Below are 17388 nucleotides of genomic sequence, written 5' to 3'. Positions count from 1 at the left end.
TAGCACAAATAGAAAGATCCCTAATAGATTAGAGAAGAGAGATGGAAAGCATACATATAGATAGGAGTGTGGGAGAGTGTTAATATTATGAAGAAACTTGACAAAGCTTATGATACAAAATAAGCTATGGATACAATAATTTAAGTAGTATAAGAAACTTTATACGAAAATTTATTTAAAAGTTTGATTTCTTATCAAAGATTTTGTATTATTAATCAATTAATAACTACCTTTTTTAAGGAATTAACTACCATCTTCCTAACTAGAATTGGTGTTTTAATTAATTGTTAGATTAGATTAAACTTCAATGACAAACATTGCACTTCCATGAATGGATAAAATATTTGTTAATGAGGCTAACAATTGACATGCGTGGAAAAAAATTACATAAACTCTCTTGAATGTTGTGAGAAGATAACTCATGACAGTTATGTGATATTATTATTATTTTTTTCATATCTGTCACTTTTTATTTGTTAAATTTTTGGTATCATTAATTGATCATAATTTTTTTCGTATATAATTTGTGCACATCTTATTCATTAATTAAATTATAGTTGAATAACATAAAATTATCAAAGTTTATAAGCTATTTTTATTTATTTTTTAAATAAATAAATTATCGGTCCAATTATATACTTCAGTTATCCTATATTGTTGACGCGTTCCTCAGCTAAGGACAAAATGAGAATTTGAGAAAAAAAAAAAAACAAAAGACTCATTTTTATTCATCACAAAAATAATTTAAAAAATATAAATAACTTTTTATACTAAACAAAAAAAATAACGGAATGAAACAGAGCAACCCGTGCATAGTGTATTCTTAAAATGTAAGGGTAGGATAGCCCATCATAGTGTCTTTTTCTCACATTTCTCGACGAAAGGAAAAAATCGATTCTCTGGAACAAAATAAACAGCAAGATAAATTGGTTTACAGTTTTTTTATACAAGCAGTAATTCTTTTAGTATTAATTTAAAAAAAAAAACTAATTTCACTCAAATTTAGCCAAACAAATCTTAACCCAATATATAAATGGAAAGCTAGAATATGGACTTTTTCTTTTGGAGTAACTTAAAAGATCTTGATAGTTCGTCAAATATAATATTTGTAGCAGGCAAATTTTATTTATATTTTATTGTTAAAATTATTTTATTTACAAAAAAAATTGGTTTATCAAATATACATTAACATCTTTTAATTTTAAATATTTTATTAACACTTTTTATTTTTCTTTATCTATTTTTTCATCACATTGTATATTCTTTCATACTTCTACTTTTATCTTTTTTTTTTTATGTGTCACTAAGTGCAAGATAGGATTGTGGGTGTCCATTATACATTTTGCACTATTAAATTGACCATTGTCAATTGACCATTGTCAGATCTTGCAAGTTGTGCAAGTTCAGACTTGAGAAACAAAAAGCCTTTACCCTTCCGTAGAAAACCATGATCCCTTTCCAAGATTCCCTTTCAGCACCACTTCTTGCCAGAGGGTAGGTAAAGTAAAGTACCATTTCCCGCCACAAAAGCCCTTCCTTCACCTTCAGTTCCCGCCACATATATGTTCCACAAGAAGAGAAAAGAGAGGCAAGTAAATCACCAAACTTCAAAAAAAGAAGATGAAGGGCACATCAAAATTCATCATGGGAGCAACCTTGGTAATGGTGGTAAGCCTTGCCATTGTTCTTGGCCTCATACTAGTTCTACTAGCTGAACTCTATTGTTCTCTCTTACTCCGCCGCCGCCAGCTGAGAAGAAAAACCAACACCATTCCCATCTCCACCACTCAAACCACCACAACCATATCAAATCATGCTTCTTCCCCTTCACACACCCCACAACACTCTCCTTCTCCTCCTCCCTTTTGCAATGATTTTTACTCACAGGGGGTCCTCCAAGCCCCTAGAAGCTTCCTTTTCCCATGCAAAGATGAACCAAATGCAACCCCACGTGGCATTGGACTTGTTTCTGCTGTCTCATCATCTCCTTCGTTAGCATCATTCTTGGCAAGAGCTCCACCTCATTCTCTTCTTCAGCAACAAAACACACTTCAAGTTAGTGCTAGTGGCATTAATGAAATTCCATGTGCTGATTATAATAACAAGTCTTGTGGTGGTGGTGTGGAGCACCTTGTGTACATTTCCAACCCCATTTATGAGAACGAAGAGGGGAAAGCAAGCGGGGCAAATGATACCCCGTTTGAGACACCACACACTTCACCCTCTCGTTTAGCAAGAAGTGGTTCTTCTGGGGAAGATGATGATCATGCTGGTGCTCAAGGATCACCACCACCACCACCTTCAGTTACACCTCCTCTCACCCCTATGAAGAAGCTCCCTGCAGCAGAAGGTTCTTCTGTTTCTCTTAGAGATGCCACTTCCTTGGGTACTTCAGGAAGTGATTCTCATAGCATCAATGGTCCATCTTCTTCTTCTTCCTTGGATACCCCTTGTACTTCTCCTTCGTGGTGATTTTTTCTTTGTCAACGGCCAAGTAAGAGAAAATTATTGGATGATCTCCGGGGCTAATGTAATGAAATTAGAGAAATGTTAGCCACACATTTTCTAATACATTATTTTTTATCGGATGAAATTTATTAGAAATCATAATTTTTTTTATAGGTTGCATTTGTTTTATGACTCTTTCTCCTTATCGGAAATAATTTCTAACCAACATAGAGTGTGTGTTACAGAATTTATTATTAGCACTTGCCATGAATTATTATAAGAAAAAACTTAGGTACAGGACCATATAGTTGATGTACATGTTATTCTCCAATTAGAACAAAAAAAATTACCTTGATAATACGCAATGACATTTAATGAAATTTGTTAGTATTATGCCAATTATCAAGATAAAACTCTAATTCTAAATTTAGAGAACAAAACCAATAATACCTAACTGGATCTAAGTTTTGTTTATTGTATGATCCGAAACTACCAAGTTTTTATGGTCTAGTCAATTTTCACATGATACAATTAAGGTTTTTTAGCTTACCAAGAAGAGTTAATAAAACTAAATTATGTGCATCATAATGAATTAGGATCATGAAATAATTTTTCCTTGAATTTATGTGTCTAGAGTTTTAGTTAATTTTCAAGTGATACTAATGCCAAAAACATAGACGTGGTGATTTCGGTTCATCCATTAAATTTCTGCTTACTTACAATGAGAAATATTTTGTTCTTTTGTTTTCCTTGGATGTGTTTTCACTGTTTTGTTATGTGGCAGGGTTGTGAATAATATTGTTAGTGCTCATGACCAGTAACGTAAGATCTAGCCACTTGTCTTGGCAGAAAAGGAAAGACAAAAAATGCTACGAGTACTTTCTATTTTTCAGGCGTGGCCATACCTATTATAACCATGTCATTCTCATGACAACTCTACTTTTTATATACCTATCTTCGCGATCTTACCGTTTTTACATTAGGGAAATGCGTAGTCTATGTTTCTATTTGCTTCACTTTTGTATGGTTTTTATAGGAAGTTGCTGCTATTCTAGTAACAGTAGCAGACAAGCTCTTGATTTTCCCATTTTATTTATATAATTTTGGGATTGGGAGATTGTGCAAGTGAATTTTGAAGGATAACTTGCTAAAAAGTTTTTTGTTACCATATGAATCCAATTAATTAAAATCTTATATCTCAGTTTTTGAGGGTCCTGGTGTCACGATTCCAATCTAGAAGTGCGTTCAAGACTAAAAACAAACAAATAACACCACTGCCACTGCAAGCGAAGTCTTGTGTTAGTAGTCCCAAGTCCACTTCGATAAGGACAACTCTTGTTCTGCCGAAACACGAGATTCTGAAATTTTGCACTTATTGTATAATTGTATTGTTTGGTCAAGTGTGTATATAGAAAAGGATAATTCATTTCACCAAGAAAATCCAAGAATAAGGTAAGATGAGTAATGTGACCGAAAAGTATAAAAATAATAGACTTAGTTGCGTGTTTGATTTTAGGTTTTGAAAATTAATTTTGAGTCTAAAATTTATCTTACATATATTTTTACATGTTCAATAAGAATTCAAAATTTATTATGAATCCATAATTAATAATGGATTGAAATAATTTGAGTAATTTTTGTGTTAGATAAAAAAATTTGTACTAAATTTTACCTCTAGCATAATTTTATAATAAAAAACATTTAAACATAAATTACATGAAAATTAATTTTATCAACATCCATTCAAACAGAAACTTAAAATGTTTGTGAGAAATTATGTGTAACATTACTGAAAGATTAAAGAAAGAAATACAAGCATCCGGAGCTCTCATCGATGGTTTATACTTAAAGAAGTTTTTCAAGTAAGCAGTTTTTATTTATTTATTTAGGGTTACGGGCATCTTTCACAAAAAAAAATAACCTTAAGTTAGAAATATTCATGATATGTTGGTGTCAAGTCTAGAAAAGAGTTTTTCTTTCCTACATATAACACTCTAAATCAAGATTATTAAAAAATAATTAGACATGTACCACGTTAACTAACATAGGCTAAGTCTTAAGAAAATGCCTATGTAATGTAAACAAGATTTACAAAATAGAACAAACTCGCGCTTACCAATAACTGATTCACAACTTAATCTTTACAATATTCTTCTCAATTTCTTTTTTTAAAAAAAGGACTCTAATACCATCCCAGAATGAATAAAGCTACATGCTTTTGATTTGCGAGTTTTCAGAAAACCTCTTCCCATTTACCAAGTTCCCTACCGTTGTATGAGTACCCAATAAGAAAATGCACCAGTTGTATTAAGTTACATGCAACGAAGGGGATTTTCAACAAAAATATTATACGGGTTTCCACGTTGTGAAACCCACTAATACCAGCTCATCACAGAATCATTGCTAGATCAAATCATCAATCCGTTGTTAGGAATTATGTAAGCAACAAATTAAATTAAGCATTCCTCAAATTCACACATAAATACAATGAATCAAAAGATAATGATTTTTTAAACTGAACTGATTTTTTAGAAGAAAGGAGGGCAATATTTTATAAAACCAATTCGGTTAATAGAATTGTTACTACAAAACTGAATCTAAACAGAATTGATTTTCACTTGAATATTTTTTTATTTGAAAAAACAATTTGAAAACCAATTCGAAACTAATCGGACTCTTATAATCAATTTAAAACTAGTTAAGGATCAATTCGGTTCAAAACAAGTTGTTTGAAACCAGTTTGATTCTGAATCAGATGTCAAACCGTTCAACTATTTGAATATAAAATCAAACCGGTTAAGACAGTTTGAAATCACTTCAATTCGATTTTTACACACCCTTAATCATTAATCATAAGGTCATCAAATCAGAACTAAAGAAAAAATGGCACAATATTAGTGAAATTTAATTTATCATCTGCACGTTTGGATCGACGTCAAAGTGAAAGCTACTATTCTCGTCTTTCCTTCAATTTGAGTGATTTTAGTTTGAGATGTGCATGTATAAAGTGGATCCAAACACACTATAATGGTTATACTTAAAAATCAGAGCAGCGACCATTGCGTTCCCAATCACCATACCTAGTGGGCTCGGGCCCCTTGGGTCCACCAATCTCACCGGTTTCTTTGTTAATACTGTCACCATCTCCGTCATCTTCTTTGGGCTCATATCTTTGTTTGTTCTCATCATGGAGAGATTCTTGAGGTGGTGTCTGTGTTTGTTCCCTGACAGGGTTTTCATGTTGTGGCTGAGTTGAAGAAGAGCAGAGGAGCCGTGTCACTGCGTTGGAAACGGATTTGGTGTGGCGGAGAGCAGTGTTGACTACACAGGACAGCGAGCGAGGGAAAGAGGTGGTCATTGTTGTTTGTTAATGATGTAAGGCAGATGATAAGAAATAAGAAAACTCGTATCAGAACGAACAAAACCCTGAAAATATGGTAAACAGGAATAATTAATAAGAGTACCACAAATTCTTGATGTCTCAGGCTGTGAAAAATTAACAAAATCACCATATGAATCATTTTTTTCTTTTTTGAAGACAAAGGATATGTGCTTTGGTTGAAGATCATTTTTCAACCCGTTCGGCAGCAAGTGTAACACCACATATAAACTATTTTATCCTAAAAGTTTTCACTTTTTATCCCGTAAATTTTCACTTCAACCATACTAAACTCTCTAACTTATGTGTGAACAAGGAAACTCAAAGAATTACAAGATTTAAATTATGGCAGACTATTCCACTGCTAATTCCAAGGGAAGAACCGTATTATTCGTCACCTTTTAGTACAGATTTTTATGCAAAATAAAGCCTAGAACTATTGCCTCATGAGGTAGGTATTTATAACATCATAGGAGGCAATAGACCATATCCTACCCCTGCTGGGTAGGTCTAGCCTTTTCTTGCAATCTGAATCCATTAGTGAGAGGAGGTTGTGAATTTGAAAACTAGGTAGGAATTCTAATAGTTAAAAGCAACGAGAAAATACAATTTCCTACTCCCTCTGTCTTTTATTTATAAGATTATTTTCAAAAAATATGTTCGTCTTTTTTTATAAGATTTTTTTTTAATTTTTAGATATATTAGTTATTTTTTTATATATTTTTACTTAATTATTCTCTTTTCCAACATTAAAAAAAAGTGGATAAAAAGAGAATAAAAAAATAATTTTAGAATAATAGTATAAATAATTGACATGTAATAACTATTTTTCTTTAGAGGCATGAATTAAAAGTCTTGTAATTAGGGACGAAACAAGTATTTGTATATATCAATAGATACCTGTAACTGTAAGGTGCAAAATTTTACAAGACTTCTGAGTGCTCATTGCTCAAACACATTTTCCATGGACACATAAATCAAAGACCGTTGTGTTAACAATATTTCCCCTGCTCCCATTGGATCTCAGGATAACACAAATTGATAATGTTCCCCAGCACCTGTTGGTTACACAAGATAACAACGCATGGATTGGAGATCTCCAATGTTGATTCTCATAAGAGAAGTTCTAGCAACATACTCTTCTAACACACACTTTATTATAGATTGAAAATTATTGAAAACTACAAAATCAGGAAAAAAAACTCATTAAATAACAAGTGAAACCTACAAAAAATTATGATTTTCAATAAATCTGGAGCATGGTCATACATTTTGCCTCATGCTGCCTTAGACACATGGTCTGTTTTGTGATTGAGAAGCATATATAGGAGTCATCTCAAACAATTTGCACGTATAAATGTTTTACAGATTCCTTCCTTTCACCTTGGCTAGACCATGACCATAACCCACCCCAAACCTATTACCTATACCTAAATAAAAAAATTAAAAAACACTCTTCTAATCCAACAAAGTTCCAGCATTCCTAAGCCATCCGTGTAAGTGAAAAAACACAGAATTCTACTCTACTCATACAGTCTTCAACAAGCAACAATAGAAGTACAAATAAAACCCTATCCAACTATTTTCCTCATTGTAGCATTTTCACAAACACCTTATGGGAGGAACCACACAGACACAGTCATTCTATTTTCCAATTTTGATTAGAAAAAAGCCCTAAAATGAAATGGTAACAACAACGGAGTAGGTTGGCGGGTTAGAAGCCTTACCTGAAATGGTTTCAAGCTTGTCTGTGGATTTGATTCTTGTTGCTGCGCGTTTGGCTCATGAATGAGGAAAATAGAGTGAGGATTGGGTATTAAGGCAGTGCTTGTTTTTTCTTAAGTTAAGGCCACCGATAGAACTTTCGGTGCTTAAACCACGAATTTGCTGTCAAGTGAAACACGTTTTCTCTCCTCATTTTGCATCGGCTAAATTACTTTTTTATCTTATGATTTTAATTTAATATCAACTGAACAAATTAATGTAAGTTATTATCTCTTTCAATATAGCACCTTTAATATTTTTAGATTTAAATCGAATTTAAATATGATTTTTAATCAATAATTAAAATTAACAATTCATCAAAATATAAATCTAAAATATAATTTATATGTTAAAAAATATTTCTTTATTACATACTTTAATTGTAATATAATTTTTATATTTGGAATTACTTATTTAAATTATAAATGCTAGTGGTATAACATAAACAAAACCAATTTGTTTTGTTACAAACGTGATGATAAAATACATTGAAATAAATAATTTAGATTATAAAATTTGTAAAATGTTAAAAGTTAGATGGTAAAATAAAAAAAAATTAAAATGATAAAATCCACAAAATTATAAAAGTTTGATGATAAATTTTGTGAAAATAAAACTTACATCATAAAATTTATAAAATAATCAACGTTTGATGGTGAAAATTACAATTAAACTTAAATTTAACTATCAAATTGTGTAAAATTATTTTTGATGTAGCATATTTTAAAAAATTAAACCATAATCAGGTATATAATGATATATAAATAAAACATTTGATATTTTAAATTATTTTTTTATTATATTTATTATATATCTTATCCTTTATCTAATATTGTCTCTAAAAAAATAAGGATAAAACTGAAAATCTATACCGTCCAATTGCTTTAAATTAAATGGGATCTAATAAAGATTTTGAAGAAAATCGATTAGATGATAATTTTTTTTTAAAAAAAGTGAATGTTTAAATCAAATAATTTTTCTTTCAATACTCTTGCAATTCAATCAACTAACATCCCTAAATTGTAGTTCACATTTAAATTCAACGATCATAGATAGTATTTCCTAATTTGTACTCAAATATCGATGTGTTTAGCTTCCTTCTTGTCAAACACTAATTCTGTCGGTCCCAAAAAAAATATATTAATAAAAAAAGAAGAAAAAAAGTAATTTGAGAAAAAAGATAAAAAAACAACGACAAAAAAGGAGAGAAAACAAAAAGTAAAAAAAAGTATAGAAAAAAGGAGAAAACATAAAAATAAAAAAGGCTATGTTACCTATTGGGCTCTAAAAAATAGTCCATTAGATCGAGAAGAAAGAACACACGACATAAAAAAAAGAAATGAAGCATAAAAAAAGAAATGAAGAAAGTCTCTACATTAATAACAAAGTGGAGGCACGAATCTCGAAGACAAAAATGGATTAATTACATCGTGTCATTTGGTAACATTGTAAGAGAAGAAAAGGGCCACCAAGTAACCCTTTATTCTCTCACTTTCACGTTTCCCTATTCTTTCTTATTTTATTTTTGCAATATGTTGCTTTATTCCGTTCTATCTTGTTGGTTGGCACCTTGACCACTAGCAAGGTTCTTGTAAATTGAATCGCTATTTTCTATTCGTTATTGCATTTTGTTTTGGGTTTTTCACACATTTTGTAAACACCTTCGTTTCTTCTTTCTTTTTTCGTCTGTGTCATCGTGCCTCCTTCATACCGCCATCGTTGCCCTGATGGTGGTCTTGCATCGTCGAGCCTTGCACTAGCAGTGTTAGGGAGGCGCACCACCCTTCGTGGAGGTGCTACTCCCTCCCCATGTCGTTTTAGGGGTTAGGCACTTAGGATTTTTCTAATTCTTGTTGCCTAATTGAGGGTTGGAGCAGGTCATCCTTGACCCGATTCTAAGCCTAGCCTGACAAAAAAAAAAAGAACATTGTAGTTCATTTAACATATATACCTCTTTTTCTTTTTGGCCTAGCCCGTTTATTTTAAGTCTAAAATAAAATAAAAATCGTTATGTACACCACTGTTATTTAACATATACACCTCCTTTTCTTTTGGATTTCTTTTAAGTATAAAATAAAATAAAAACCGTTATGTACACCTTCTTTTTTAACACATGTGCCATTTCGAGCCTAACTTATTTTTTGTGAAATCTGAAATAAAATAAAATTGATGGTTACACTCCCTCCTTTATATATGCATCCCTGCCAGTTAGGTTGGTGGCCAGACCCACCATGTCATCACTCCGTTAGTGTTGACTAATTCTAAGTCAACCATTTGACTTTAACAAAAAAAAGGCAAAAGAGAAACAAAAAAAGGAAAAATAAAAATAATTATAAATATTAGTAGATAACTCTTTATTTTATTTATTTATTTTTTGTCTCTATCGTTTATTTTATTATTTAATGTGATTTTCTTTTTATCATTGTGTAGTTAGTTAGTTTAATTAATGATGTATTGTAAATATCTCATTATTCATCTTATTTCCATCATGTTTTAATATCACATTCTTAATTACTAAGTGTACTCCTCACTTCTATTATATCCCTTTTTATTCTCATTATATTTATTTGATTTCATTGCACTATGTCAATTATTTATTTATTTTTAGAAATCTACATTAGTATTTTTTAGTACATGCTTACGTTTTGTGCACTCCATGTTGGGTCTTCGACTTGCTTGGTGGTATTTCAATAATGTGTGAATAAATTTTGTAAATGTTACATTGGGTCTGTGGCTTGCTTGAGTTCACAAAGTTTATCACAAAATTAAAATCTTTTATAAAAAGGTAAAATTCTCAAATAAATGATAATTCAAACTCCTTTTCCTTTTCACGTTCCATACACTTCATGTTGGGTCTCTGACTTGCTTGACAGTGTTTCAATAAAGTGTAAGTAAATTTCATAAATGTCATGCTGGGTCTCCAACTTCCTTGATTTTACAAAGTTCATCACAAAACCAAAATCTTACAAAAATAAAATAAAATAAAATCAATCCAACACACAAACTTTTTTTTTACAAATAATTAATTAGGTAAGTTTGATTTCCTCATTGCACCTAGGAATACGTAAGAACAAGGGCAAAACGCTTGTCGACCTAAAAAAGTAAAAAAAAAAAACATAAAATTTCTTCTTTTTTCTAAAATAAAATTGTTTTCTTTTTTCCCTAAATAAAGAAAAATATAACAAACATAATTTATGTTCTCAAGAGAAGATAATAATTAAAAAGTTACTTTATTTTTAACACACTCAATTAAAGGTTGTCGTCTTCATAATGGGCGCGTGGGGTGTTAACACATTCATTGTGCGTTAGTGACTCCCGAATCATTTTTTTCCTCAAATTGTAGATCATTCCTTATCTTTTTGGTTTTTCTAAATTATCTTTAAATAAACATTGGTAGCTACTCTTCCAAATTTTCCTTTCTTGAAAAACAATTTATTTAATTTTTATTTCACCTTCTTGTTGTGACCACGTTACGACACTTCCAACCCTAAATGCCATGGAAACCCCTCACCTTCAAAAATGTTTGGTGTTGGTCCTGTGTCCAAGAGGACCGCAGGGATACTATGATCAACTGGGGTGCCATCTCTACTCTAATGACCCTTCTTCCTGCAGCAGCGAGTGACCTTGGTTTTCTTGCAAACGATTAAGTAACCTTCCCTTTCTTTCTAAATGTTGAATCATATATAGTGTCTACTTGTAACAACATTTTTTTTTTGTGAGTATCGAACCCAGTCTCTATGTATGGTATAATTGTAAGACGACAATTACTATAAGGACTGAGGATTCCTATCTTGTAACAACAATATTGAATAACTATGTGCGTTACATTTAACTTGTTTAGCCGTATAATATAGTTTAGAGGAAAATCTATATTTCCAAAAAAATTACTCAATCAAACACATATTTTAATCATTTATAAGAATATAAAAAATAATTCCAATAAATTTTAATAATTAATCAAACACATTTTTTAATAATATTTGGAGATAACACTTCAGAATATTTTTTTTTCAAAATTAAAATAAAATTATCTGTGAAACAAACATCCTTTTAATTTATATGCACTTGTATAATGTCATCTAAGCATGTTGTGTTAGATAAAATTGTTGATTTTTATAATAATTATATTAAAAGATATACTATTTTTAATTATTTGATAATATAAAAAAATTCATTACTTTATGGATTTAATTTATTTATATATGCTTACAATGTAAAGTGTCATCTACGCATACTTTTTGAGGTTTGTTCGCATTGGCTTGAATTTTAAATAGGATGGATTGAATAGTAAAAAAAAAAGGCTGGATTGATTCGGTTTGCAAAATAAGTGGGTTATATTTTCTTAGTCTGCAACTCTGCATTGGCATTGCACATAAACGGGTTGGCTTGCTAACTAAAGAATTTCTTTTTTTTTTAATGCAAAATTAATTACATAAAAAACTAAAAAAAATGTAAATTGTAATTTTTTTTTCAATTTTTTGTGAGTTTTTATTTATTAATAATTAATAACATTTTATAATATAGTAAAATATACCAATAAAAGTACAAAATACAATAATTATTAAAAAGTAAATAATTAGAATGAGACACTGAAAAGGGAGGGAGAGAATGATATTACTATTTACTAATAACTAACATACCAAATATTAAAAATAAAAAATCTGAATAAAATGAACTAATTATTAAAAAAAATATACTTTTTAAAATATAATAGCTGGAGAAACATACCTATTAATATGTGGTTCAAAATCCTTTAAGTTTTGTGAGTTACACAGTTTGGGTCGGAAAAAGCCCTATTCACACGTTCACACTGTGGGTCGGGGGAAAAAATCCTACAAAATGGCTATTTTTCTGAGGTGTAAAAGTCGCAAAATTAATTTCCAAATATTAAAACTATTTTGATAAATATCTTATGATGTTTAGCATTTTTTTCAACAAATTGGACCAAATGAAATCAGTCTAGAATTCTGACTGAGAATCATCAATATATTGTATTTTTTTTTCTTTGTCCCTTTGGACATCCATGTAAATTGGAGCAACACTTGGCCAATGAATTATCATTTCAAAGACAAAATGCTTGTAAAGATAAATCTCTATTCAGTTTTTATCTGCTTACCTTTCATGGAAGGACAATTATTGGATTATATTATTCCATAGGACCAATAATATATATCCTTTATAGAGTTGATTAGCCAAGCTTGTTTATCAACTTTGTGTGGCTTGTACATGAAACACAAGCAAGGTTGAAGTGATGTTCAATAATATACTAAGAGTAGAAGATTCTATTTCTGAAAATATCAAAAAGCATTTTCAGCACTTTACTCGATATATACAAAATCAAAAGAAAACTAATCAAATTAAAGAAAATAATAATTACACGGATATACAAAATAAAAACACACTTAAAGTTAAGCTTATTAAAGTATCCTTTCTAAAAAATAAGTAGGTACATTTTAACAAATTATTTATATCCATATAATTTAAAAATGAAATCATTGTATTGTTATTTGAAACATTTTTTATGCTTATTTAAAAAATTAAAATAGAGATTTAAATAACTTTTTGCTTTTTATAATATATGGTTATTTTAATTTTGGTGTTTTCTTTAAAGAAAAACTGTTTGCTTTCCTTTATTTCTTCTTCTTACTTTATCTCCTAAGTTAGGAGGTCAAATGTTTCTTAAACAATAGAAACTAAAATAAAAGAATTCTTATATAAGAAAAACATATATTAACAACTTTCACTTTAATTTATAGGGGCTGAGATAAAAAGAAGAGGTCCTAAAATGTAAAAAAAAATAAAAAAAATTAAGAGTATCAAAACTAATATATATATATATATATTATATAGCAACTTAACTAAAAACTTCTTTAAACCTAAAATATAGTAATTCTCATTCTCACTTATTCTTTTTAGAAGCGATAGTTTAGTAATTTAGTATATTTTAGAAGTTATAACAATATTAAACTTCTTTAAAAAATCCGTACATGTACACATGAAGAGGTAGCCGTTGTTGTTGTTAATTAATTTTAATTTTTTACCATATGGATTTCTTATCTTATATATCATGAGACAATAAACATTATTTTAAATGTTCTAATGACTTAGAATAATAAATAATAAATATTTTTGTTTATTTAAAAAAAACAATCTTTTAATTTTTTTAAGTAATGCGTGCATGAAACAAAAAATGTTTAGCATATATATATATATATATATATATATATATATTTGTTTTTTGGATAAATTATTATATTATTTTTGTGGTTTTACACAACATGCTTTTATTTGTGCAGAACATATACAAGTGGAAGTAGCGTATGGTGACATTTCTATTTGGAGTAACTGAAAAAAGGAGGTAGTCCATATGCCAATACCGTGTTGTTTTATTGACAAACACTGTGACCACAATTTTTTCTTCTTCCTTTTTTGGGTATATTTTGCTTATCATATATATTTGTTGTCTTCAATGTTCCTACGTATTTAAATTTAATTTGATTGAGCATAAAACTGCCAGGTGTGCAATCAGCCATATGAAAGCATGAACTTCCCACGTGGTCACCCTCTAACTCTTCATGTTGCCTCTCTCATCCATTCCCATGTTCTTTCCATTTGATTCCTCATCCAATTGGGTCCCCAACACAATAATTAATACTTTATCCGTCAATTAATCTCGTTTTTTAACTTATTAGTTAACAACATATAATTAAAATAAAATAATATAATAAGGTGTATAGTAATCAATTTTAAATTTCACAACAAACACCTTTAAAAAAATCACACAAAAAGTTCAGGAACTCGATTTATTAAAAAATTATGAGCATGCACATAAATGTATAAAAGAAAATAATTCTTTTTTATGCTGGTATTTTAATCCACATATATTGGTGTATATGCCCTATGGATTGGATTAGGATTCATTGTTCTCTTTAATGTTCATTGGTGCTTTATATACGACTTAGAGTTCTTCTTGTACTTTTATATTATAAACATGTTACTTATAAAAGTTCTATAATAGGCAACTTTCATATTTGATTAGTAATTAAAATAAATTAAAGAAAAGTAAATTATAAAATATGATGCACTTTAAAATTAAAAAAAAACAGTTAAAAGATAAGAAATCTTTTCAATTTATGAATTATTTGCTTATTATAATTTAAAACAAAATCAAAGTTCATGTGAATAATATTAGATGAGAAAAAAAAAATCTTTATGATATCAATAAACTTTTTTAATACTCTGATGTATTTTGAATAAATAAAAAATATAGATAATGTTATTCAGACAACAAATTAATAGTTTATTCTTCATGTCCAATTTTTTTTTAAAGTGTTTTCTTTTGCATCATTAACCGTTGGATTCCTTATTATTTTAGACTTTTTCTTATCTCTCTTCCATCCAAAGATCAAAGATGGATAGAGGTGGATAGATCTTAATGTTATTGATATGTAAAACCATCATCATCATTATTATTATAAGTATATAAAAGGGTCTATCTTTGCCTTGGTGTGTTTTATTCTATGTAAAGAAACATCCTGTTTTCCCAACCAACTTGAAGCTCCTTCCAACACCATCATCATCATCCATGGCATCTCAAGGTCATGGTAACAAGCTCATCGTTTCCACATCACCAAAGAGTGACAGTGGCAGCGGCGGCGGTGGCGGTGCAGTGGGATCATTGCCCAAAGGGCAGTGCCTGTGCTCACCAACGACACATGAAGGGTCCTTCCGGTGTCGTTTGCATCGTGGGCCTACAGCCTCACCAACAAATTGGATGAAACGCTCCAAGTCCATGCCTGCTAATAAGCCTGTGGTTTCTGACTCCACATGCTGATGATAACACCAAAAAATGCTATTGTGAGTTATGTGTTCATGTGTACCTTTATATGATATATGATATGAATCCTTGCTTGGAACTCTTGAATTTTGGCAGTGTTAATTATTATATATATGGTTGGAACTTTGTTGTTCCACCTCTCAATTTCCCTCTGCTTAATTACATATACATAAATTAATTATACAAATAGGTGTGGCTAATTTGATTATTGGGTGGATCATGGAATTGCTAGGTCTTAATTTGCTTCTTTGGCTTTGTCATATAAAATCACGTTCAACGAGATTTTTCCACTTTTCAAGACAAGAAATAGAAACAAGTTTCTTGTCGTTTTAGAATGAAAGAAAAGGTGGTTTTATTTCTTAATAACGTGTTTGGTTTCTTATTAATTATGAATGTGATTTTTCACATCTCATATGTGATTTTAAGAGACTGTTAGTTATAATTTTCATATCTCATATATTTTTTTCTTATTTCTCAACGGATTTCTATTTCTAAACAAACTAGAAACCAAAGAAGTGATGGATTTCAAGCAACTTCAAGTTTTTTTAGATATTCGATGGGTTTAGATCCCGTACATTATAATATATTTTATGATTTTTTTTCTTCTCAACAATATATCATAAGAGAATTGAGGATATGTTTTACACTAGATCATGACAAAACTGCAAAAGCAGAGGGTCCATCCTATCAGATAACAGAGTCATATAGTTTGGAGTTGTAAAATTAGAAAGAAAAAAAAAAAGCTTTATGTTTTTTGTATTTTAAATATATATTTATATGATTGGTTTTCTCACAATAAGATGTTTTTTGTGACTGAGAAGGTATAGCGTGGTTTGTGCATTCACCAGGAATTAAAAAATAGAAGAAATCAAAAGATTTTATTTGTTGAATTACCAGTGATCTAGATGATCAGAACAAATACGATCATTGATAATTTACTTGGTTCACCCATTTTGATTATTAATATTATTATTTTTCTGGACAACAAGTAAACGATTTGGATGAGCTTTGAATGGCTTGCGATTTTAGCATATGACGATGACGATAATCATGTAATGTATGTATTCAAATCAACTAATTGGTAATACCAGAAAAACCCACCCCGATGGCTCTTGAATCTCGATAAAGACACTGCCATCCCATTATCAAGATTTTTTGCTTTGTCGCCTTCTTCCACTAGCTTCTTATTTTGAGATAAATAAATAAATACTACATTGAAACATGCAATTTGTATTTTAGAAATGAAAATCAATAAAAACGGATTATCCTTTAGCTCACTTTCAAAAAAATAAAAATGAAGCTTGTAATGTTTATGTGATATATACTCCACTAAACAATATGAACATTTATCGTTATTAAATATGAATTTTATGTAAACACATTTTATTAAACTCATTGAATGATAAAACAATCATTATTAGATATTCACCAGAAAAAAAGAATCATTATTAGATGAAAAATATTATATTATTAATACATCATAGTTAAACTCTTTAAATATTACCACAGTTGAATAATGGTCACATGTAACATTAACTATACCATAGAATACGTACGTACATTAGTTAGCAAAACTATTCTACCTCTTCTAAAAAAATCTATTCTACCTTAATCAGTACGTCGTCTAGAGTTCAAATATTAAAAATGCTGATATGTTTAAATTTGATAGCGATCTTTATAATCTTTAGTGGTTTCGGTTGACTTACATGTGTATGAAATTAAAAACATATGCATTATCTTTGTTTCATAACTATCGATATCTCTTCTAAAAAAGCCTATTGATATCTTAGCATTTTCATTTTAAAAAATTGATAATTTATAAACTTAAACTTATTAAAGTCATATTAATTATTTTTTCACCGGTTAATAATTACTGCAATAATTTATGAAAAAAAATAATATTAAATAAAAACCAGATTAATCTAAATATAATAACATTTTATATTTCTTTAATATTCCT

The 17388-nt window shown here is 29.6% G+C and overlaps 3 protein-coding genes across 4 annotated transcripts; 2 read left to right on the top strand and 1 right to left on the bottom strand.

Annotated features, from left to right (window-relative positions):
* The first annotated feature begins 1267 nt into the window (after nt 1-1267).
* Nucleotides 1268-3590, top strand: LOC100819927 (uncharacterized). Its single transcript, XM_003533337.5, has 2 exons — nt 1268-2494; nt 3233-3590. The coding sequence occupies exon 1, from the start codon at nt 1621-1623 to the stop codon at nt 2470-2472; it is 852 nt and encodes a 283-aa protein (XP_003533385.2). The 5' UTR covers nt 1268-1620; the 3' UTR covers nt 2473-2494; nt 3233-3590.
* A 1589-nt stretch (nt 3591-5179) lies between these two features.
* On the bottom strand, nt 5180-7694 carry LOC100527223 (uncharacterized). Of its 2 annotated transcripts, NM_001249684.2 has the most exons (3): nt 7555-7694; nt 6728-6885; nt 5180-5874 (listed from the first exon to the last, which is right to left on the bottom strand). In NM_001249684.2, exon 3 carries the CDS (start codon nt 5804-5806, stop codon nt 5486-5488), a length of 321 nt encoding a protein of 106 aa, NP_001236613.1. In that variant the 5' UTR covers nt 5807-5874; nt 6728-6885; nt 7555-7694; the 3' UTR covers nt 5180-5485. The 2 variants fall into 2 exon arrangements, with proteins under 2 accessions (NP_001236613.1, NP_001349618.1); NM_001362689.1 differs by lacking the exon at nt 6728-6885.
* A 7382-nt stretch (nt 7695-15076) lies between these two features.
* LOC100306261 (uncharacterized) lies at nt 15077-15507 on the top strand. Its single transcript, XM_003534147.5, has one exon. The coding sequence runs from the start codon at nt 15177-15179 to the stop codon at nt 15423-15425; it is 249 nt and encodes an 82-aa protein (XP_003534195.1). The 5' UTR covers nt 15077-15176; the 3' UTR covers nt 15426-15507.
* The last annotated feature ends 1881 nt before the right edge of the window (nt 15508-17388 follow it).

Source organism: Glycine max, chromosome 9 (genome assembly GCF_000004515.6).
Source record: "Glycine max cultivar Williams 82 chromosome 9, Glycine_max_v4.0, whole genome shotgun sequence".
NCBI lineage: Eukaryota > Viridiplantae > Streptophyta > Magnoliopsida > Fabales > Fabaceae > Glycine > Glycine max.
Note: the sequence above shows the minus strand (reverse complement) of the source record. Positions and strands in the feature narration are given on the sequence as shown.